Source organism: Balaenoptera musculus, chromosome 14, assembly GCF_009873245.2.
Source record: "Balaenoptera musculus isolate JJ_BM4_2016_0621 chromosome 14, mBalMus1.pri.v3, whole genome shotgun sequence".
NCBI lineage: Eukaryota > Metazoa > Chordata > Mammalia > Artiodactyla > Balaenopteridae > Balaenoptera > Balaenoptera musculus.
This window is the reverse complement of record NC_045798.1, coordinates 27,955,494-27,977,441: the sequence shown is the minus strand read 5'-3', so window position 1 is coordinate 27,977,441 and position 21,948 is coordinate 27,955,494. Positions and strand designations below refer to the sequence as shown.

General features: G+C 56.0%; 1 protein-coding gene across 3 annotated transcripts; it reads right to left on the bottom strand.

The window, feature by feature from the left end:
• Positions 1-110: 110 nt before the first annotated feature.
• Positions 111-20,221, bottom strand: DGCR8 (DGCR8 microprocessor complex subunit). 3 transcript variants are annotated; one of them, XM_036874277.1, is made up of 15 exons: positions 20,095-20,221; positions 15,320-15,548; positions 14,548-15,221; positions 13,943-14,102; positions 11,972-12,114; positions 11,528-11,810; positions 10,048-10,245; positions 9,789-9,890; positions 9,131-9,229; positions 7,804-7,886; positions 3,542-3,642; positions 3,192-3,298; positions 2,158-2,285; positions 1,105-1,218; positions 111-809 (listed from the first exon to the last, which is right to left on the bottom strand). In XM_036874277.1, exons 3-15 carry the CDS (start codon positions 15,208-15,210, stop codon positions 726-728), a joined length of 2,265 nt encoding a protein of 754 aa, XP_036730172.1. In that variant the 5' UTR covers positions 15,211-15,221; positions 15,320-15,548; positions 20,095-20,221; the 3' UTR covers positions 111-725. The 3 variants fall into 3 exon arrangements, with proteins under 3 accessions (XP_036730172.1, XP_036730169.1, XP_036730171.1); XM_036874274.1 differs by having other exon boundaries at positions 14,548-15,548; XM_036874276.1 differs by having other exon boundaries at positions 1,105-1,215; positions 14,548-15,548.
• Positions 20,222-21,948: the final 1,727 nt, after the last annotated feature.

Here is a 21,948-nt window from a genome sequence, read left to right as displayed (position 1 = left end):
TAAAAAATTGCCAGAGGCCAGCGAAGGTGAGGGGCCTCAGTGTCTAAGAAGGCATGTTTTGGGGGCATTAAGACTTAGAAGAATGCACTGCACCCCAGCCCAGGCAGGGGCAGCAAGCTGGGCAGGGACAGGTGCCTTCATCCACATCACGGGCAATGCATTTCAAGGCAAAGAATGATCACCTTGGTGGTTTGCCTACAGCCTCTGAAAAATAGTTCTGATACTAAGTTGTGTTTATTTTAAACCAAAGAGGTCTGAAATACTCCTTCCTAACTATAACTTTTTCAGAGAAAAAAGGAAAACCCAGGAGGCGGGGAAGGGGATGGGGTGCCAGCGTGCACCTTCTGGCCAGGTCCCTACGGTGCCCACGGGAGCCCCAGGCGCAGGGCTTTCTCATTTCATGTCATCCAACTATCATTTCTTGTCAGCGCCTGTTACATACTAAAATTCATGAAAACCTTCATAACACCAGTCTGCAGCATGTCCACACAAGCAGAGGTCCATGGCGACCTCCCACCTCTCTGTGTCCACCTGTGTGGCAGGCTGAGTCGATGCTTTAACACGGCCACCCAGACCTGTGGGTGGCCCCCAAGGAAGAGCTGCGTGGGCCTGGCTGTCAGACACGCAGTGGCGGGGGACTGTGGACTGGAGACCCGGGGCTGCAGAGTGAGGGCAGGTCTCCCCCGCAGCAGAGCTGGCAGCCCCTGAGCCCGGACCACCAGCCATCACACGTCCACAGTGCACAGGGGCTCGCCGCCAGGCTGTGCAGATGCCACGATGGACATCTTGGGCTTCTTCCGCGTCTCCTCCTGGAAGAACAGCCAAGGTCAGGGATGTAGGCAACATGGGAACCTGCAGCCCAACCTCGGTGAAAGGCTGGTGGCGGGGCTGCAGAATGTGCGCGATTCACAGGGCACCACGTGCTGGCACTCCTGTGGGCATCAAGACGCATGCCCGGGAGTGCAGGGTCAAGGAGGTCACAGCCACCAGGGATTTGAAGCTGCCCCGACAAGCCCCACGGGGACCCCACATCAGCGCACAGGAGGCCAGGGCCGCCAGCTCTCCAGCACTGCCACAGCCCGAGGGCATGCGGGCGGGCCTCACCCTCTCCTCCGCCAGCCTCCGCATCTCCTCCTGCAGTTTGCTCAGGATGTGCAGGTTGGGCTTGTTCTTCCGGGCAAACTGCTGCAGCTCAATCACACTCTTGTCCGACGTCTCCTGGGGAGCAGAGCCAGCTCGCAGGACCGTCTGGGGCCACCCCTCCCTTGACCCGCCTGGCTGGCTGCCTGCCGGCTGTCCCCACTTCTGCCACTGCCTCCTCCTCCTCCCTGGCCCCCTTGGCCTCTGACATAGCCACTGGCCAGGCACTCGACATGCCCAGAGCCCTCAGGCAGGAGCGACCAGGACACAGCCTCGGCCGGGGGGACAGCACACTGCAGGACAGGACTCGCCCCGGCACTGCGGCCCCTGGGAGCCTGTGGGGCCCAGATGCTGAACTCCCTGCAGGCCCGTCCAGGGTGAAGAAACCATATCTGAGGATGCCTGCTGGCCATGGGTGCCACACTCCCCTGCCCCTGGAAGGACACCTCGCCTGCCAGCTCCAGGGGGCTCCCACCACGGGCCCAAGCAAGCTTTCTCCCCTCACTCACAGCCCAGCACGATGCACAGAAGCACAGACCTGAAGGCAGAGGCTCAGCAATGCAGGGCCAAGCACCTTGGGGCCCAGTGTCCCCTCCCCTCACCCACCCTGTCAGGGCGAGAGCAAGGAGCTCTTCACAGACGGCCTGGGGGTCACCACCCACAGTCCCCACCCTCCACACCCACCACTCACTGGGGTGGCTGGTGACCCAGACTGTTTCTGTAAACGTCAGGGAAAAAAAAAATCAAAGAACATAAACCTCGCTTCCCTGTACTTCTCTCCACCCCAAAGACAAAAACCTAAGGGTATTGGCTAAAATCTTGAGATCTTGGCCCAAAGAGCAGAAACAAAACAGATGACACACACGGGCTGTTGAAAAGTTGGGTTAGTTGGCCGAGGAGAGCTGTGTGTGGTCTGCTCGCTCTCCCTCTAGCCCCGGCCCGCACCCCATCCCCTCCCCGTGCAGCCAGAGCCTGACTCTGCCCCTGGCCCCCCATGCCAGCGGGGGGCCCCATTACCTGTTTGACCATCTTGCTGCTTTCACGGCCGTACATGCGCAGCAAGGACCCCCAGTTCTTGACATGTGGGTGCAGCAGCTGAAGGATCTTCTGAGAAGCTAACTGTTTCCCGACTCGCTTATTCTTGCCTGAGAGGAAACATGGAGAGAGGGAGTCATAGATACCAGCCATCCACAGGGCCACCTCGTCCAGACAGGGGCACTCCCGACGGGAGGGGGCAGAAGGCGCAGCCGCTGCACTGGGCACAGCACCTCAGCCCTGCCCGTCCTGCAGAACAGCCCATCAGAAGCTCGGGGAGGTCAGGACACACCCAAGGCCATAGCTTATGAGGCCTCGCGGCCCCCAGCCCACATCTGCCGATACAGAGGACGCACCTGCAGGGCAGACACAGGGGTGGGGGAGCATCCAGAGGGCATCCTGTGCTGGGGACGTTTCTAGATGGAGAGAAGGTGGGGCCAGGGTGCAGAACAGGCCTGGAGAGCAGCAAGGGCCTCTGGCTCAGATGGGGGATCTATCCTATGCCCTGCCCACCTGCTCAGGGCTGGTCTCAGCAAGGAATGGTGTCTGCAGGGCACAGGGCACACCCAGGGCCTGCTTGGTCATGACCTTCTCACTTACCCAGTGCTGGTCTGTGTTTACAGTAGTTACACAAAGTTTCTTTTCAAGTAAGGTTATATCCAAACACCAGATTAGGTGAAGAGCACAGTTGGTGCCCAGCAATAGCAGAGGGCCCTGCGGGGGGGCTCTGCTGCTGTCTTAGGAGGCTCCTGCTCCCTTTACAGGGACCGAGGGCTGGACAGGGGCAGTGGTGGCAGCCAGGGAGCAACACAGCCCAGCCAAAATGACCAGCCCGGGGACGGGACACCCACAGCTGCACTCAGGCCAGCTGTGACTCAGACGTGGACATGAGATGCTGTGGGCACAACCGTGGGCAGTCAGCATACAGCTGAGGCTCGGCTTATGCCAGGGCAGTGGTCCCCGGGATCACTGAAAGCCTGTGTGTGGGTGTATTGGGGGAGGGGTGTGTGTCTTACACCAGCCGCGCACTGTGTGCTTGCCACACGCCATGACATATTCACTCTTCTGGTTTTTACCAGGAACCACTTCAAACTTGATGGAGGTGTCCCCCATCCCATGGTTTCTGTAGGAGAAAACAGACAGTAGGTGACATCAGCTGAGGGGGACGAAATGGCTGCTTCCAGAAAGCCCTCCAAGGGCCCATCAAGACAGCACCAACCCTTCTCCCCAAACCGCTGCTCCGCCCAAGAGGAGGGACTCTCCCACCACACGCCATCTGGCCCCTTGGGTGGAAGGGTGCTGGGCACCCCAGAGAGGCCCCCATGCCCGATGGCCAGGGAAGCACCCCACCACCCACTCCCCTTACCTTTTAAGGCACTCATGGAGGATCTGGTAGGGAGATAGCAGTCCAGCCTTGCTGGTCAGCTCGTAGACTCGCGAGTCCTCGATACTGATGTGGTTAAAATACTACAAAATGAAGCAGCCGGTCACAGTGCTGGCCACGCCCACAGCCCCGTGAAGCGGCTCCCGTGCTGCCGCCTCTCCCAGGGGCCTCCTGCCCCCACCACTACCTCTCGGAGACATTGCACCCCACATCCCACACCTCCCCGCCCAGCAGCCCGTGACACAAACGAGGAATGGCAAGGGCCGGGCTGCCTGCCCGCTGGCCTGGGGAGCCCATCCTGAATCAGAGGCTGATCAGACGACCGGTCAGAAGTCTAAAGACACACAACCTTCGAAGAAAAGCTTGAAAACCATCATAAGTGAGGTTATAGAAGAGAGAAAGTGACCAGATACGGCAGAACAGAAACGTGACCAAGGTTCTTAAGAGGCGACGCCCAGCTGGTTCAGGGAGAAAAAGGAAGCTGGTGACAGGGGCATCGCCAGCCCAGAGGTGGCTCTGACCCCATGGCCCCCGGCTCCCACTCAGGACTGTGGCCCCCCTCCCGGGGCAGCCATAACGCAGAACCACACGCTCCTTCGAGGTGTCTCAGGGAGGTGCCTTCCCAGACTGTCCAGTTACTAGGGTCCCAGGTGTCCCTCGCCTTGTGGCAGCATCAACCCCAGCCCTGCCCTCTTCGTATAGAAGCCTTGGAACCTGCTGCTCTGGCAGGGAGGGGGCTTCCTCCCCACCCAGCATCAGGAGGCGGCCCTGGTTCCAGCAAGCAGGAAATCATCCCCCTCTGAGCACAACCCCGCCCCCCCCAGCACCTCAATGGGTCCGCCAGCCAGAGGCACCCCGAGCCCCTTAGTCAGGGTGTCTGCGGAGGCATCGCTGTGTGAGCCAGGCTGCTCAGACCCTGGCCACGAAGGATGAACCCAACCCCCAGCACCACCCCTCCCCGGGCACTGGGGGAGGCAGAGGACAAGGCTGGAAGTCCAACCTCTGACTACATGATAGTTCCCCTGGCAACCAACCCCCATCCTCGGGGCTTCCAAAAGTCACCTCCTGAACATGAACTCAGGCGTAGTTGAAGGGGTTAGAATAGAACGTTCCCTTCACTTTTATCAACTGGAACTATTTCAGGAACTGGAGACAAAAACCAAACGTTAATTTATTTACTACATTAGAAGGTCCCACCAGGAACCAAGGACAAAGACCAAACGTGTATTTTATATCACAATACCACAAACACATACACACCTAACAGCCCCAAAATACATGAAACAAAACCTGACAAGTGAAGGGAGCAATAAACAATTCAACAGTAACAGCTGGGGACTCAACACCAGTCCAGACAGAACAGAAGACCCACCAAGAACGAGAAGAGCAAACCCCACACCAGCTCAACCCATAGACGCCTGTTCACTCCACTCAGAAACACACAGTGCACATCCTCTCAGGCGGTCACAACACAAGCCTCAATAAACTTAAAAGGATTGACTGAAATCACAAAAACTATGTTTTGAACCACAATGGAATTAAGTTAGAAATCAATAACCAAAGGAAATTTGGGAGATTCACAAATATATGAAGAGTAAATGCTCCTAAAATAACCGCTGGTTTAAAGAAAAAAATTACAAGAGAAATTAGGAAAATACCTTGAGACAAATGACAAAAGAAACACAACATATATTAAAGCAAAATTACGGGATGCAAAGTAGTACACAGAAGAAAATTTATAGCTGTGAACTCCACATTTAAAAAGAAGACCCCAAATCAATACCTTAATCTTAAGACACTAGAAAAAGAAGAAAAAACTAAACCCAAGGCTGGCAGAAAAAAAGAATAATAAAGGCAAGAGCAGAAATAAATAGAAAATAAAAAACCAATAGGAAAAAAATCAACAAAACCGGAAGTTGGATATTTGAAAAGACCAACAACATTGACAAACCTTTAGTCACACTGATCAAGAGAAAGGAAAGACTCTAGCTGCTAAAAATCAGGAATAAGGGGCTTCCCTGGTGGCGCAGTGGTTAAGAATCCGCCTGCCAATGCAAGAGACATGGGTTCGAGCCCTGGTCCAGGAAGATCCCACATGCCATGGAGCAACTAAGCCCATGCGCCACAACTACTGAGCCTGTGCTCTAGAGCCCGCGAGCCACAACTACTGAGCCCGCGTGCCACAACTACTGAAGCCCACGTGCCTAGAGCCTGTGCTCCGCAACAAGAGAAGCCACCACAATGAGAAACTTGCGCAGCCCAATAAAGAGTAGCCCCTGCTGGCCGCAACTAGAGAAAGCCTGTGCGGAGCAATGAAGACACAATGCAGCCAAAAATAAAAATAAAATAAATTTATAAAAAAAAAAAGTTTAAACAAAAGGATCATAACGGAATACTATGAATGTGTATTTATCAATAAATTAGATAACCTAGATCAAGTGGGAAAACTCCTAGAGAGACACAAAATCCCAAAAGTGGCTCAAGAAGGAGTAGAAAATCTGAAGATGTATAACAAAAAGATTGAATCAGTAAATAAATAACTTCAAAACCAAGCAAAGTCTAGGCTCGGACTGTTTCACTGGTGAATTCTATCAAGTGTTTAAAAAATTAATAACAGGACTTCCCGGGTGGTCCAGTGGTTAAGTATCTGCCTTCCAATGCAGGGGATGTGTGTTTGATCCCTGGTCAGGGAACTAAGATCCCACATACCGCGGAGCAACTAAGACCGTGTGCTGAAACCACAGAGCCTGCACGCCACAACTAGAGAAGCCTGTGTGCTGCAACGAAGACCCAGTGCAGCCAATAAATAAATAAATAAATAAATGAATGAATGAATAAATATTGTGCTTGCATGGTATATCTTTTTTTTTTTTTGGCTGCGTTGGGTCTTCGTTGCTGCGCGCGGGCTTTCTCTAGTTGTGGCAAGCGGGGGCTACTCTTCATTGCAGTGTGCGGGCTTCTCATTGCGGTGGCTTCTCTTGTGATGGAGCACGGGCTCTAGGCTCACAGGTTTCAGTAGTTGTGGCACACAGGCTCAGTAGTTGTGGCGCAGGGCTTCATTGCTCCACAGCATGTGGGATCTTCCTGGACCAGGGCTCGAACCCATGTCCCCTGCATTGGCAGGTGGATTCTTAACCACTGTACCACCAAGGAAGCGTGTGGTATATCTTAAAAAAAAAATTAATACCAATCCTTCGCAAACTATTCCACACAATGAAAGAGGAAGCAACACTTCCCAACTCATTCTATGAGGCAAGTATTACCCTGAAACCAACATCAATGACATCACGAGGAAAGAAAATACAGAAGAGTATCCCTTATAAGTACAGCTGCAAAAATCCTTAACAAATATCAGTGAGCCAAACCTGTCAACGCATAAAAATGATTATACACCATGACTGAGTGGGATTTACCCCAGGAATGCAAGGTTTGTTTACCATTCAAAAGTCAATGAAACACCCCCCCACATCAGTAAAGTCAAAGACAAACACCACGAGATCATCTCAACAGAAACAGAAAAAACAAAATCCAGCACCCATTCCTGACAAAAACTGTCAACAAACCAGGAGTGGAAGAAACGTCCTCAATCTGGTAATACTCACAACTCACATAGCACGTGAAGTGGAAGAGGCCAGTCGCAAAGGAACATACATCGTATGATTCCACTGACAGAAGACGTCAGAATTGGCAAATCCAGGGACAGAAAGTAGATGAGTGGCTGCTGGGGGTTGAGGGGCTGGGAACGGGGAGAAATGGGGGTGGCTGCTAATGGGGACAGAGGTTTTTTTTGGAGTGATGAAAATATTCTGAATGTACAAAAATCCACTGTACTGTGTAGTTTAAAAGGGAAAAATTTATGGTGTTATAAATAAGAATGCATTCTTCAGAGTGAGAAGCCCTTGCTACAAATAATCATAGGACCATATTTACCCAAAAAACTTAACAAATAGTTTTAAATGGTTCTTAACATAAAGAACAATCTAGCTTTTGCAGCCTCTGCCTCAAAGGCTCACTCGACTTTGGATCTGCTGTCAGCAGAGCGTGGCTTCCTTCCGAAACATTTACCCGCAGTTTCTCACGACCCATGGCAAGACACAATGACAGAAATCTCCGACAAGAACATTTCCTCTGCTTGCACAAAGACAAGCAGGTCTCTTCGATGAAGTACAAGAGACGGAGCACCCGGCACCAGGGCGATTAAACCCAAGCACAGCCTGACACCAGGGCGGGCTCACGACCCTCACCTCCAGCTCCTCACTGTCTTTGGGCTTCTCCTCAGAGGTCTGTTTAACAAAGTCCGGGATGAGGATTTCCAGCGTGGCCCGGGCTGTGGAAAGAGGAACCCTGAGGGTGAGGGTGGGGTCCCCACGGCCGAGGGGAGCCTGGGCCCCGGGGACAGAGCCCCAAGAGCCTGCAGGTGAGGCACGGGCAGAGGGTGCGGTGGGGAGCAGCAGCCGGGCCAAAAGGACACTCTGGGGAGGTGCCTGCAGGCCCGAGCGCAGGGGTGGCGGGAAGCCGAGTGCAGGCACCCCATTAACAGGGGTGCAAAATGAAGAGCACGTGGGGAGGAGCATGGGGTGGGGGTGGGAGGCAGGGCACCACGAGGATGGCCCCACCCACTATGGGACCCTCACAGGCTTCTGCTCCGAGACCCCAGGAACACCCCACTTGTGAAGCAGGAAGAGCCTTTGGAGAGAATCTCTCTAAAATGGACAGGAGGCCTCCTGGGGACCAGGCAGAGCTTGTGAGCCCAGCACAGCTTCACACGGGGTCAGCCAGACAGTAAGGTGGGGTCCCATCACCCTCGGCATTCGCCACCAGAAGAGAGCAAGGCCCAGGGGCACTCTGAGCCCCGGAGCACACTCCACCAACCCAAGACTCGGTTAGACTGCGATAAACGCTCCGCATTCTGTAAGGGGCAGAGCTGCTCTGAAGACAGTGTGGCGATGGTGGCGCCAGGGCCCGGGGTGCATCCATCGCGTGCCTGCGATGTGGTCCACTCCCCAGAAGAGGCCAAATAACCCTGGTGCTGGGGCTAAGTGGCTTCTGGAAAAGCACGCCAACAACAAGGTGTACCAGGAATATAGCCAGCAGCAGGCCACGGGCAGGAGGAGCATCAGGCGTCCACCAAAAACCACCAGCTTTCCCAAGGGCCTGCTTGGCTGTGTTCCGAGAGTGGCAGTCCCAAGTCTGGAGCTGGAAGGACTTGGAAAATGGTCCTCATGGACGTCAAAACCACCTGAGGAAGATGCCGCCTGTTCTCCTTCTCAGCACACCCCTGGCTTGCTGGGTTTAAACAGACGGTGCCCTGGGCTCAGGCAGCACAAAGAAACCAGCATCTGTGAGCACTGGGGACGGGGCGGGAGGCGCTGGCCCAGCCATCTGAGTGGAAAAGGGCCTTCTACTTTCATTTCTCACGTTTTACTTTTTCTATCTGAATCTTTTCCAATGAGTACATAATTTAAAAAGATCCAAGTAAATTACATAAATAAAACAGACTTGCCCCATAAACAGCCTTCCCTAGCCATTGGTGGGCCAACACGGGTCTCTGACACCAAGCAGGCACATTACCAGCTTTATTCTTCGCAAGTTTTTTGCTGCTTGCCGTTCCAGATCCATAGGTCACACCGTCGATGGTCACCGAGGCACCAAAAGGCTCACTTGGGTTCTCTTAAAATTAAAATTACCATTTTAAAACACACTTGCCAAGACGTTAAAAGCATACATGCACATACACAATCTGCTCACACTGACAGACAGACGAGGTGGGGGTAGGGCTGCTGCTGGAAGGCAGAGGCCTGGCGGGGGGGTCCCTGAGGCACTGGGATGGGGCTGAGGGACAGTCAGCAGGCAGAGAGCATGGCCAGGAAGTCGAGGGGGACAGGGACCAACGTCTGAGAAAGATGGATGGAGGAGCGCGAGCGGTGGGACGCAGACATTGTGAGCCAGAGGAGCAGGAAGACGATGGCGGACGCTGAGCTTCTGGTTTTCACTAAAGAGTGATGAGGGCATCCAGAGGACAGCTGGTGGCCATTGCAGGGCTGCGGCCCCTCCACCCTCGGAGGCGCAGTGGGGAGGGGGTGTGGGGAGGTGACCATCTGATCCCCCTCGACCTCCCCTCTCGTTCCTACCCAGCAGAGGGGACTGACAGTCAGCTGCCACCTCCCCGGCGGTGACCCCAGTGACGTGCTTGATGCTTTAGGAGTGAGATGGGGAAGGTCACACTCACCACATTCAAAGAAGTTGTACACAGGGCGGACCTTGAGGACGCGCTGCATGTACTCGTGCAGGATGCAGACCTCCGACTTCCCATTGGGGTTGATGACAAACTCTGTAACAAGAGGGGCCGTCTCAGCAACAGCAGGGGCCGCAGCGACCACACCTCAGCCCGCAGGGAGAGGACCTCTACGCCGCAGGGCAGACACAGGCCGATGCAGCACCCTTGGAGCACACATCCCAGGAACATCAGACCTGCGAGTCCCGCTCACCTTTCTTCGTGGGCGCGTCCTGCACAGACAGAGTGATGAGCTTCTGATTGGCCGGCAGGATGGGCCTCTCTGACTCAGCCTGTTTTCGCTTCATTTCTCGGTTGAACTGCCGACGCTCAGCCCATGTCCTGAACTTCTTCACGGTAACTTGCTCGAAGTCAAAGCGTTTCTCCAGGTAGTTCCGAAACTCCTCGAGGTCTATACGGGATTCACCAGAGACCCAAGTCACGGACTCCCAACCAGTGGGTCACACCCTCCACCCGGTGAGCAGGACAGGTCCCAGCCACACGATACCCCCCCTTCCCCTTTCCTCTCCAAGGGCGAGGGAAGTAAAGAGTCACGTTCCTTCATTCTGCCAGCTCAGATTACCCTGCCAGGTCCCCTAGGGACAAATTTCTGGCATGTCCTTTAGTTTATTTAGAGCAAGAATAAGAATACAAAAATAAACAAACAAAAAGGAACCTAAAAAAAAAAAAAAGCCAAGCACAACCAGCCTTTGGGACCTTTCTCCCCATACGGAAACAGGTGCCGGACGGCCAGCAGCAGCCGAGGCACCACGTGCCCACCGTGGCTGCCCCCACGCCCTGCAGCAAGCATGCAGCTCAGGGCCATGGCACTCATCCCACCTCTCCCCCAGGACCCCAGGGCTTCCTGTCAGCCTTGCTGGTGCCCTGCCTGCACCCCTCCTCCCAGCCAGGCAGATGCCTGAGATTCCACGTGAGCTACAGAACAACATGCTTGCACACTTAGTGACAAACCGAAACCACATAGTTCTTTACACATGAGTGCAGAGAAGCGAGTCTGGAAACAAGCGCCATGAGGTCAGAGGTGGGAGGCAGGTGTTTTCAGAAAAACAGGAGCACACTCAGGTGTGTCCTGCGTGTGCGGAAGGACGTTGTGAAGAGGCAGACCGTCAAGTTAGAGTCTTATAGGGAGGGCTCCCTTCCAGCTGGGTCCCGAGAACAGCCCACATGCTGACAGAGCTGGCCAGGACGGGGAGCTAGACACCACTGTCCCCCTCCTCAGCAGCAGCCCCAGCCCCTCACATGCAGGAGTTCCCAGACAGGCCGGGCAGTAGGACAGAGGCAGAGACCCCGAAAACGCATGGGGGCTAAGACAGCCTGCCACCACGGAAGAGATGCAGGAGGGACAGGGAGGAACGCCCCACACCCGAGAGCAACTGAGGGTCTGAGAAGGGGGCGGCACCCACACCACATGGTGGAGACGCCCACTCTGCGCACTGGTACACCAGGACTCCATGCGAGCATGTCCCATTTTCATGAAAAGCCAGACTTGAGGAAAGATCGCGAACATGACCAGAGAAAAAGGCAGGGCAGCACCAGTGTGCGGGTTGGGAGCAAGAGGTCAGGCAGAATCTCCTAAGCTCGGGGAGACGGCCTCTCCAGCCATGAGGGAATGGACAGGCAAGCACGGACAGGTCCCTTCCTCCTCAGGGACCAAGTTCACTCTGGAAACTTACCAACTGATTCATCTTTGCACACTTCCACCTTGGCCTTCACTTGCCCCAGGGCCCCGGGGGCGGCCTCGGCCCCCAATGGGTCTTTCTCATCTGGGGGCCCCAAGTCAGCCCCCAAGGAGTCGGGCTCTTCCAGGGGGAGCTCCAGCTCTGCAGATCGGCTCAGGGGCTTGGCAGGGGACACCTCCCCACAGGGGGAGAGCTCGCTGTTTTGCTCCCTTTCCTCATTGTCTTTCATTTTCTTGTAATGCAGACAGGGGATGCTACTCAAAGGAGGGTCATGTTTCTGTGGATAGTGAAATTGCAACACAGATTACAAGGATGGCCCCAAACGTCTGAACGTCCGATGCCTTTCACCTGCCTGTCTGGCTGCAATGCAACGTGGGCAGACATGCATGCTCCTCCTACAACTTACGAGACTAAATTCACGACTGACGCGTCCCCTACCCGTATGCTTCCCGTTCCCAAGAAGTATGGCCTGGACCAGGTGACCACCCGAGACTCTCGGTGCAGGTACACGGGGACTCCGGAGTTATGGAACGTCATGATCCACCCGTCCGGCAGTGGTTCTGTAGGTGGGCGGCCACGACCTGCACAGAAGACAAGAACACCCTGCAATCACTTAAAGACACTTGTAACTGAGTAAGAACTGTCAGGATGTTTCCAAAGTTACAACCCGTGTCAGAAACAACAGCAAGGTGGACCCAACGTTACAGAGAACCTCTAAGAAGTAGTAGTGGGGGAACACCCCGCCCTCCACTAGAGAAAGCCCCAGCCAGCCCCACCTGCAAAACTCTGCTCTCCCTCTGCTGCTGTGCCTGTCCCTCTGGGTGTGACCCACAGGCTCCAAGTCCCTCCGTGCAGCAGGAAGCTGTCCACCCTGCTCACTGCTATACTCCCCAGCCTAGAACGGCACAGGCACACCACGGAGCCCAGAGCAGGGTTCTGCAAGACACAGGGCCTCGCCACAGCTCTGCCTCCACGGCTGGCAAGCACCGTGGACACTGACTCGCCGCCCGCCTCCCACAGGTGTGGCCAGAGGCACCGCAGGGCCTGGGTAGGCTTCGCTAGTAACTGCACATCTGTGGATCACTGCTCCCTGTGACCAGGTGACAAGCCTGTGCTGTTCGAGCTGCCACTGACAGCCCTGGCTGCTGAAAAAAGCACATGGCAAAGACTTAAGTAAAACTTATTTTTCTTACAGGTATTGGGAACAAGTTAAAAATTCAGAAACGGAAGTGAAAAACCAAGTGAAATCTAAAAAGACACATATGAGATGAAAACAGCACCAGCTACTCTCACAGAAAAGGGAATGACACCCTTGTGCCAGGTCTGACACCCACACGTGGCCAACACCAGCGGACACCTGTGTCAGGACGGCCCTGGGAGGGAATGTGAAGTTGGACACGCACAGACCCCGTCAGGCACCCCCATGCCCACCGTGGGCTGAGCTCGGAGCTGTCTGCAACCAGCTCTGGGCTAAGTAAGGAGAAGGAGGCACTCACACAGCTCAAGCTGAGCACATCATGGGACAAGGCATGTCTGCGATAGTGAGCTGTCACAGAGTTGGCCCGGCTGCCCGGAGAGCTCGCGTGCATCTCATAGTCTGTTACTGTTCCTGTTGCGGCCCACTTGGCAGACGCGCAGCCCAGCACTGCCAACATGTCCACTCCGCAGCCAGGAGACTGTACGCCGGCCACCCTCGGTTTCCTCCCATCATGCTGGCCACCTGCGCTGGTGCTCAGCAGAAGGTGTAACCTGTGTGCCTGAGTCCTGTGTCCCTCCAGCCCCTTTCCACCGCCCACCTGACACCTCCACCTAGACACTGAGAGGCGCCTCCAGGCCAAGACAGAAACAGACACGGAGCCCCCTCAGACCTCTCCGCGTCAGCAGGGGGGCTGCACGGGCCAGCTCTGGGCGCCCCCTGACCGCTCCCCACCGCGTCTCCGACCCCTCCACCTCTGCCCACTCAAAGTGCAGGAGTCACACGTGCACCGCGAGCCATGCTTTCAGACCAGACTGTGGAACAAGTCCTGCCTGCTTCCAGTGGCTCCCCCGACACTTGGCACAGAATCTAGAACCCGGACTGCAACCATCACCAGCCACCGCGCCGAGCAACCGCCTCTGGGCCCACCATCCACACCTCTGGATGCCCCCTCCCCAGGGATCTGCCCAACCCCCTCAGAAGGCCTCTCCCCGCCACACCGCACAAGCCCAGCTGCTCTGGTTTCCACAGCATCTGCACCACCTGCAGCTGGGCCATCATGCATCTGGGTGTGTCCTCACATCTTGTCTGTTTCCTGTCACCAGACAGGACCCTCCTGGCCTCAGACGCACACCTGCTGCCTGACACCGAGGGCTCTCATGCCCGTACGTGCAAAGCCCCGTGAACACTCGCTACTTCCTGGCCCGACTTACTTTTGAGCACTGTTTTAATCTTGGTCATCATTGGCTGCACACTTGTCTCTCCGTCTGACGGGTGGTCGCTGTCTCCTCCGTATTTCTCCTCCATCCGCCTCTTTTTGGGAGCACAGAGGCCCTCTTCCAGCAGAGCATCAACATCGTTGTCAAAATCATCCTGCAAAATATGCTGTTCAGACACCACAGCCCCCCGGTGCCCTCCAGGCAAGTGTCACAGTGTCACTGACAACGACACAGAAAGGAGGCGCTCTCGGGGGCCTAGGTGTGCCTCTATGTTGCGTGATCATCTGAAAAACAAATGGGATGAAACCGCCAGCTGAAGCACACGCTCAGGCAGGTGCCCGTGCCACCAGGGAGCGTGGCCAGCAGCTCCTTCCAACTCAGTTGGGACAAGGGTACGAGGCAGACCTGTCAGCCAAACTTTTCATTAGCAAAGTTTGAAAACCTGGATTCCTGACGGCTTTCTCTTTTCACATTTACGTTTCCACCTCCTGTGGGTGTTCTTTCCTCTGCAACATCAGCTTTACAGAGATGCTGCGATTCCCAAACACCTCTCTTTGGGTTTTGCTAAGAGTGCTCCAAAGGAGGGGACGCCGACATACCTCGTAGGAGAACTTCAAGGCCTCTTCGTCCACTCTGTCTCTCTGCACGATCGCTTTAGCCGTGAGCCCGCCTGCTCCTTCTTCATCTAGCTCCAAATTGTCAGTAAAATCTTCTAACTCATCCAGCACTGCGTACTCCACTCTCTTTTCCTGATCCAGCTCATTCTCCTCATCCTTCTTATCCGCACTCTCACCCCCTACACCTACCCCGTTACCAACACTCCCGCCAAAGGGACAAGCATGCACGTCTCCACTGACAGGGCTAAGGGCCAGACCGCACTCTGCCCGCGCGTCGCGCTCCGCTCCCGTGTACAGCACCTTCCTGTCCTTACTCCTGCAGCTCTCGGTAAAGCTCACGCTAATCTTTACATCCTTAAGCAACTTAAGGTCAGGGGAGAACTTCCGGACCGCAGGTGCGTGCCGGGCGGTGCGCGGGCTGTGGCCACTACAGTTCGGGTCTACGAGGAGGCGGGCCTTAGAGAAGGATCCTTTGGAGAGAAGAGAAGCTCCGTAGAAGTTGAGTGGGTCCTCAGCAGGGGGTTCGGCCTGTCCATCACCACCAGAGCCAACGTCCATTACCTCTGCATCACTGGACGTTTGCAGGGGAGGTGGTGGAGACTGTCCACGGGGCAGCGCTCGGAGGGGGCAAGCTTGGTTCTCCATCACCGCTCCTCCTGCGGGCTCACGCGGGAGAGGAGAGGGGCTCTCACATGTCTCCATAGTAAAAGTGGTTAAGACTATTTTAAAAGACCAGAGTTTTAAAAAACCTTACATAAATCTATACAGCTAACATGCACAAGTCCGTCGAGACCCGGGTGCCGTCCTGCCCGCGCTGCACACGCTGGCGGCTTAGTCAAGCTGGCCACATTGCTCTTTTCATTAATGTAGACAGCTTTTAGAACCACTGCCTCAATTATTGGAAATCACAATGCACTCAGCTTAAATGACTGACGACTAAGCGAGTCTGTCCTCAAGCCGGAGGGGCACCCGTCTTCCTCCACCTGCAAAGAGACGTAAAGGCGTCGTCACAACGCAACAGAGCCCTCCGTGTCCTGGTACCAAGAGCCCAGTGCTATTGACAGCGCAGTGAAAACTTAAAAGAATGCTGCCTAAAAAGAGAACCTTCTATGTTTCAAAACAATCGAACTTTACTTTTTTCTTCAGAACCTAAATTGTACCTTAAGTCCCAAATTAAATACTTTAATTGTCCACTGTAATTCCAACTTGAGAAGCACAAAAACCATATTATATTTAGGCTCAAAAAGGATTAAAAAAAAAAAAATCCTCCACTAAACTTCACCGCAGCACCCCCTAACTCAGTTTACAAGGCAAGCCAGCATGCAATGCAAGGCTGCCCTTTCCAGAACACACAGAAGGTGTGCAGCTTCCCTCCAGCACCAGAGCGACATGGATCCACTCACCTGCGAGGGCTGGGTCAGTCAGAGGGCAAGCGGGAGACCCTCGGCTCAACTCTGCGGCACTAGGGCCAGGGGCTCTGTCACCCGGGACCCTGGGGCACGTGGATGGGGACAGTGATGCAGCGGGCTGGGGGAGCCAGAGGTGGCGGGGTTCTGTTCCCGGGAGAGGTAGGGGTGGTGGCCGCAGGGAAGGGAGCCCAGCCAGGGTGGGTCGGGGGAGCCGCAGGAGACAGCTGGAGCCAAGGCACGGGGAATCCTGGGAGCCACCCGGAGCCTGGCTCCATCCTGGGGGGCAACAAGAAGCCACCAGGAGTGAAGAGACCCTCAGGCCACAATTCAGTCCCTACTCGAGAAGGGAGGCCAACAGCTGCGCCAGGCACAGTGCCCGCGCCCTCGAGAACAGCAGAGACATAGAGTTGACCGCACTGCTGAGTGGGCAGAGGTGAAGAGCTGGGACAAGGGGGCCGTGACGACCAATGAGGCCTCTCCCCAGAGGGACAGTCAAGCAGGGCCTGCAAAGGAGGGCGCCCCAAGCCTCTGGGCAGACCCGGCCAACGGGGCTGAGGCTACCAGGACACATCAGCCAGGCGGTCACCCAAACCGCAGGAGAGGCCACCCAGAGAGGGAATGCAGACCGAGAAGAGGGCTGAGGACGCAACTCTGGAGAAGCACAACGGAAAGGAAGACACAAGGCTGAGAAGGCAGGGCAGGGGGCCATCCAAACACAGGGGCCTGCAGGAGGGAGAGCACCCACCAGAGCAGAAGCACGTGCAGACACGCACGCATGTGCTCACACGTACACCCCCACACCGTGCAGACACACGCACAAACATGCCATATGCACGCGGATGCAGACACATGTGCGTGCCCACGCCCACTCGGGGCACCTTGCTGGTTTGCAGACAGAACAGGAAACAGCAGACACCACATGTTTAAGAAGTTTACAGTGAAGGGACAGAGCGTGGTGGTTGAACTTTGAAGGGGACATAACATAAAAACCAGAGACTTGTTTAGATTTGATTAACTCATCCAACAACTACCCAAAGACTACCTACTCTGATGGGGGCGCTACCATGAACTACAGGGCAACGACCACTGACTGTCAATCTATTTCCTAGATTCTAAGATGTCTTCACATTTCTGAATTCAGTGGGAATTTAACATAATACCTCCCCCACAGGTATGTCTGTCAAAGGTGCTAAGGACCAAGGAAACATAGCACACAAATGATGACAGACTCAGAACCGCAGTGATCGCTGAGGCTGTAGCCAGACACACACGAGGAACACTGAGTGGAGTAGGGCCAGTCTCCTGGCACCAAGAAAGATCATTTCAGAGAAGGACAGAAGGTCAGCATACCCAGTGCTACAGAACACAGATGTGACCAGGACCAAACCCCTCGGCACCAGGCAGGTCTGCAGAGACCCTAGCAAGAGCCAACTCGTGATTCTGGGGCTGAAAAGGCTAACATGAAGAGATGTGAGGAGACGGGGGGCACTGAAGATACACTCGGCATAGGACGGGGACACCTGCTACCGCGTTCAAAGGCTAAGAGCAGCACGAAGCCAGGATGATAATGATAAAAACTGAAGAATAGAAGCCTTGAAGAGCTGCAGAGTGGAGTCTCCAAGGAGCCGTGGAGAGTGTGGTCCTTGGAGCTCAGGGAAGCTGCCCAGCCCCAAGGGCAGCAGCTCATGCTGAGGGCTCCACAGCAGGCCATCCTAAGCAAGCTCCTTACCATTCCTGTTGCCTGTCGGTACCTATCAATACCTTCCAGGTGGTACACACATACCGTTTTAGATGCTGAAGACATGAGACAGACAAAACCCCTGGCCACAGAGCTCACATTTTAGCAGAGAGACTGACAAGTAACAACTAAGAAAAACTGAGAACCGTTCAAGAAAAAACAAGGCAAGGAGTTGGGGAAGGGGAGGTAGCTTCAAAAAGGGTGGGCAGCAAAGGCCTCACAGCCAACGTCCACCCGAAGGTAGAGGAGTGGGCCGGGTGGGTAGCTGGGGTGGGGAGGAGGGGACATTCCAGGCAACAGCGAGAAGAGCAAAGGCCTCCAGGTAGGAGCGTGGGGTGGCAGGTGACAGCAGTATGCCCAGGGGGGAGAGAGGAGGCCAGGTCAATGAGGGCGAGGGAGAGCAGGACTCTGGCTCTTATCTTGAGAGATGGGCCACTGGACAGGAGGGTCCAAGCGGTGAGGTCACATGATCCAAGGTCAGCAGTGGCAACCAACCCTCAGGCAGGCCCTGTTCTAAGCACTTTATGTACTGTCACTCACCAGCTCTCACACAGCACTGTGAGAAAAAGTTAAGGATAGAGAAATGAAGCAACTTGCTCGAGGTCACACAGCTAGAAAGTGGTGGAGCTGCTTTACCACCCAGGTAAGCTGGCTCCAGTCTGTACTGCCTCGGGATTACAGTCTTGCAGTTTAAAAGAACCACTGTAGGTCCAGAAAAACCCCAGGTGGATGGACAGTAGGAGGAGCAAGGGTGAGAGCAAAGAAAAGAATAAAGAGGCTCACCGGGAGCTTGGACCAGAATGTCAAGCTGGAGGTGGTGAGAAACTGTCCTGAGGGTTGCATGGAGGCCTAGGAGTGACTCTATATTCAAGGACAGAGGTGTCACGCGCAGAGGTGGTGAAGGCAGCATGGGGAGTGTTTGGGGTGAGTGAAGATCACAGTTTAGGTTTACACATGGCTACTTGGCATCAAAGTAACACGTGGGGATGTGGAAGAGGCAGCCACAGGCATAAGGCTGCAGCTCAGAAGGGAGGCGAGGGCTGGAGATGGAGATGCAGATGTCAAGGAGAGACGGCATTAAAGCCAGGAGACTGGACGAGATCACCAAGGAGTAGAGGGCAGCTCCAACCTGAAGCCGAGACTGGCCAAACCAGTCAGACTCACTTTCCTACCCCCAAGGTCACGGTTAGATTATAAAACCCCTGGGAAGTGCCCTGCACAGTGGCTGGCCACAAAGGGCTCAAAGGGTGGCTCTCCTGCCATTGGCCTCACTACTGCTTCAGCTGACTGCACACACGGATGCAAACCTTGCTTGCCAAGTGGACCGTAAGCCAGCAGCAGACTTGCAGCAGGCTCCCCTGGATCCCGGCACAGGGTAAAACCGAGACGCTTGGACAGTGCCCTTCACTGGAGTCCGTTTGCTGGGCTGGCATGGAGGTGCCGTCAGTGATGGTCCAGCGCTGTGGCTGCTGCCTTTCGCTCAAGCCTCTCCGCGCTGCAGCCTCCCGCCCAACCCAGCAGCAGTATGACCTCATCCCGTCCTTTTGTCATCCTCCATCGGCCTCACATCCCGCGCTTACAGGCGGCACTGCCGACTGGCCATTCACTCCCTCTGGTGGGTGACCGCCTGTGGCAGGGTTTGGCCCACTCTACCGCCGCCAGGAAACAGGATCCCCGCCTAGCGGTTGGCCTGGCACAGTCCCCAGCCCCAGAATGGACTGTCGTGCACCGGGTAACAAGGTACATGCAAGCATGCAAATGACAAATCAAGTTCCTACCCTGAGCAACCCAAGTCCATCGGACGACACCTGACAGGTACCACTGTCAACAGGTTGCCACCTTCCACTTATTTCTATCATGGTCATTGTTACGACAAAACCATATCCTGATCACCTACGTGACACTCAGTCCGTGAGCATTTGGTGAAGACGGGCGACTTCTCAGATTTCCCAAACTGTGTTACACCCGGCAGGGTCCTGGGCGAGCACCGCCCCTGTTGGTACCTTTCCCGCCTGAAAGCCATCTACGGCTTCGGGCCCGCGGGACGAGGGGCCTCCTCACACCCCGGTGTCTGCCCGGGAGGAAAGCGACCGGCGCGGCGCCCCCCGGCCCGGGGCCCGCCGCCGCCCCCGGCCCCAGCCCAGACCCCGGCCCTGGCGGGCCCCCCGCCCGCGCTCCGAGGCCCGTGGCCATGATGCTTCACAAAGGCCGGGACTCGGAGAGGCCAGGCCCGCCCGCGCCCCCGCCGCCCGCCGGACCCCGGCCCGCGGCCTCGGCCCGGGAGGGAGGGAGGGGAAGGGCGCGCCTCACGCAGGCCGCAGCGCCGCCCGCCCGCCCGCCCGCTCGCTCGGCCGCGGGGCGCCCCTCGCGCCCCGCACCTACCTCCGGCGCCCGCGGCCGGCCCGAGCTGCCCGCAGCCCAACTGCAGCGGAGACCCCAACTGCCCGGCCGCCGCCGCCGCCGCCCTCCAGATGGGCCGCGCGGGCGCTCTCCAGTCGGCGGGACCCGCCTGCCGCGCGGGGCGAGCGGAGGGCGGACCTTGGCGCGCGCGGCCAATCCGGCGCGCGGCCGCCCCGCATTGGGGGAACCGCAGAGCGGGCTGCAGAGGCAGCCAATCGGCGGCGCGCGGCGCTCCCGGCCACGGCGCACGGCCCAATGGCGCGGCCACGTGGGCGGGACCAGGAGCTGAGGCCGGGGCCGCGCTAACGGTCGCCGCCGGGGCGGGGCTCGTGGCGCGGAGGACGGCGGCCGCGAGGGGCGCCGGGAACAGGGAGCGCGGGTGACGCCGGGAACGGGAGAACGCGGAGGACGCCGGGAACCGGGAGTAGAGGGTCCCTCTCCGGTGTGGACGGTGCGGACGAGACCGTACACATAGAGACATCACCCATTTTTCCATTTAAAAGCATTAAACATAACCACTAGGGGGAAAAAGACAAGTGTGCGCAAGTGTCTGGCACTTTTCCATTTGCTGATCCTGCGCGAGGAGCCTTGACAAAGGTGCTGAGCCGTGGAGCAGGGACCGTTCTTGCTGAGGCGGGAATTCCCAGGAACGCCGGGAACACGCTCTCCCGTCGGCAGCCGGCACGGTGGCTGCTGCAGACAAAAGCCAGGGGTGCTAGACAGAGGGCAAAGAATGAGAAACAGACGGGGGTTGTCAGTTGGGCAGAGTTGCAGAGTTCCCACCCGCCCCAGACTCTAACTGCCAAATGAATACAGTGATTTTGCAAGAAATAACCTGGGAGACCCCTTCACCAGGTGACCAAAGGTGCGCACGACCAACATCAGAGGATGCACTTGAAAGACGTGTGTTGCTTTGTGTGTTGATGCCTCGATAAAAATGAAAAAAGCACCAGTAAAGGGACGTATGGAGGGCTTCCTGAGAGGGACATGTATCCACATTAAAGCCCCAAAGGCAAAACCTGAATGTAATCGTGAAGAAAGATCCAGCAAACCCATAGGAAGGCCCTTCTACCCAAAAAACTGGCCAGTGCTTTTCAGAAAGTGTCAGGATCGTTCAAGTCAAAGACAGACTGAGGAGCCGTCTTGGACTGAAGGAGAGACAACTAAGTGGGATGAGGGGTCTGAACTCAGACAAGGGTTATTAGCAGGACAGTTGGTAAAATTCAGAAAAGGTCAATGCTAATTTCATGGTTGTAATACAGTTTACTGTGGTTAGGTAAAGTGTTACAGTTGGGAGGAATTGGGCAAAGCATACTGGATTCTTTGTTCTATTTTTTCAAGTTTGTAGCAAGTTGAAATCATTTCCTAAAGAAAAGCGGGCAGGGGTGCTGCAGGTGACTAAGCTGGAGACCTACCCAGGCCCTTCCCTCCCTGCCTGCCCCTCTGCTTGTCAGGCTGTGCCAGGGGACAGCACCAGGAACCCCAGTGGACACCGAGCCCCGTAAGGGTCTGGCTCCTGGACTCAGCCAGCTGCTGACCTTGTCCAGCGCAGTCAGAGCCCATGGGAACCCTCAGCACACCACCCTCCAACTAGCCACCTCGCCACGCTTTGTTGCTTGGTGAGATGGGGGCCCCGCCTACCCCAGTCAGACCTGAGACCTCAGCCCTGCACACTACAGCCAACTTCCACTCGGCCTGGCACCAACCGGGTGATGAACAAGGACCTTACCACGGGACCTCCCCACCATCCCCACCTGGCTCCAGCCTTGGAGTCACAAAGATCAACACCTGGAAGTTGGAACTCCAGCCCAAGCTGGGGGAGGAAACTTTTCCCTC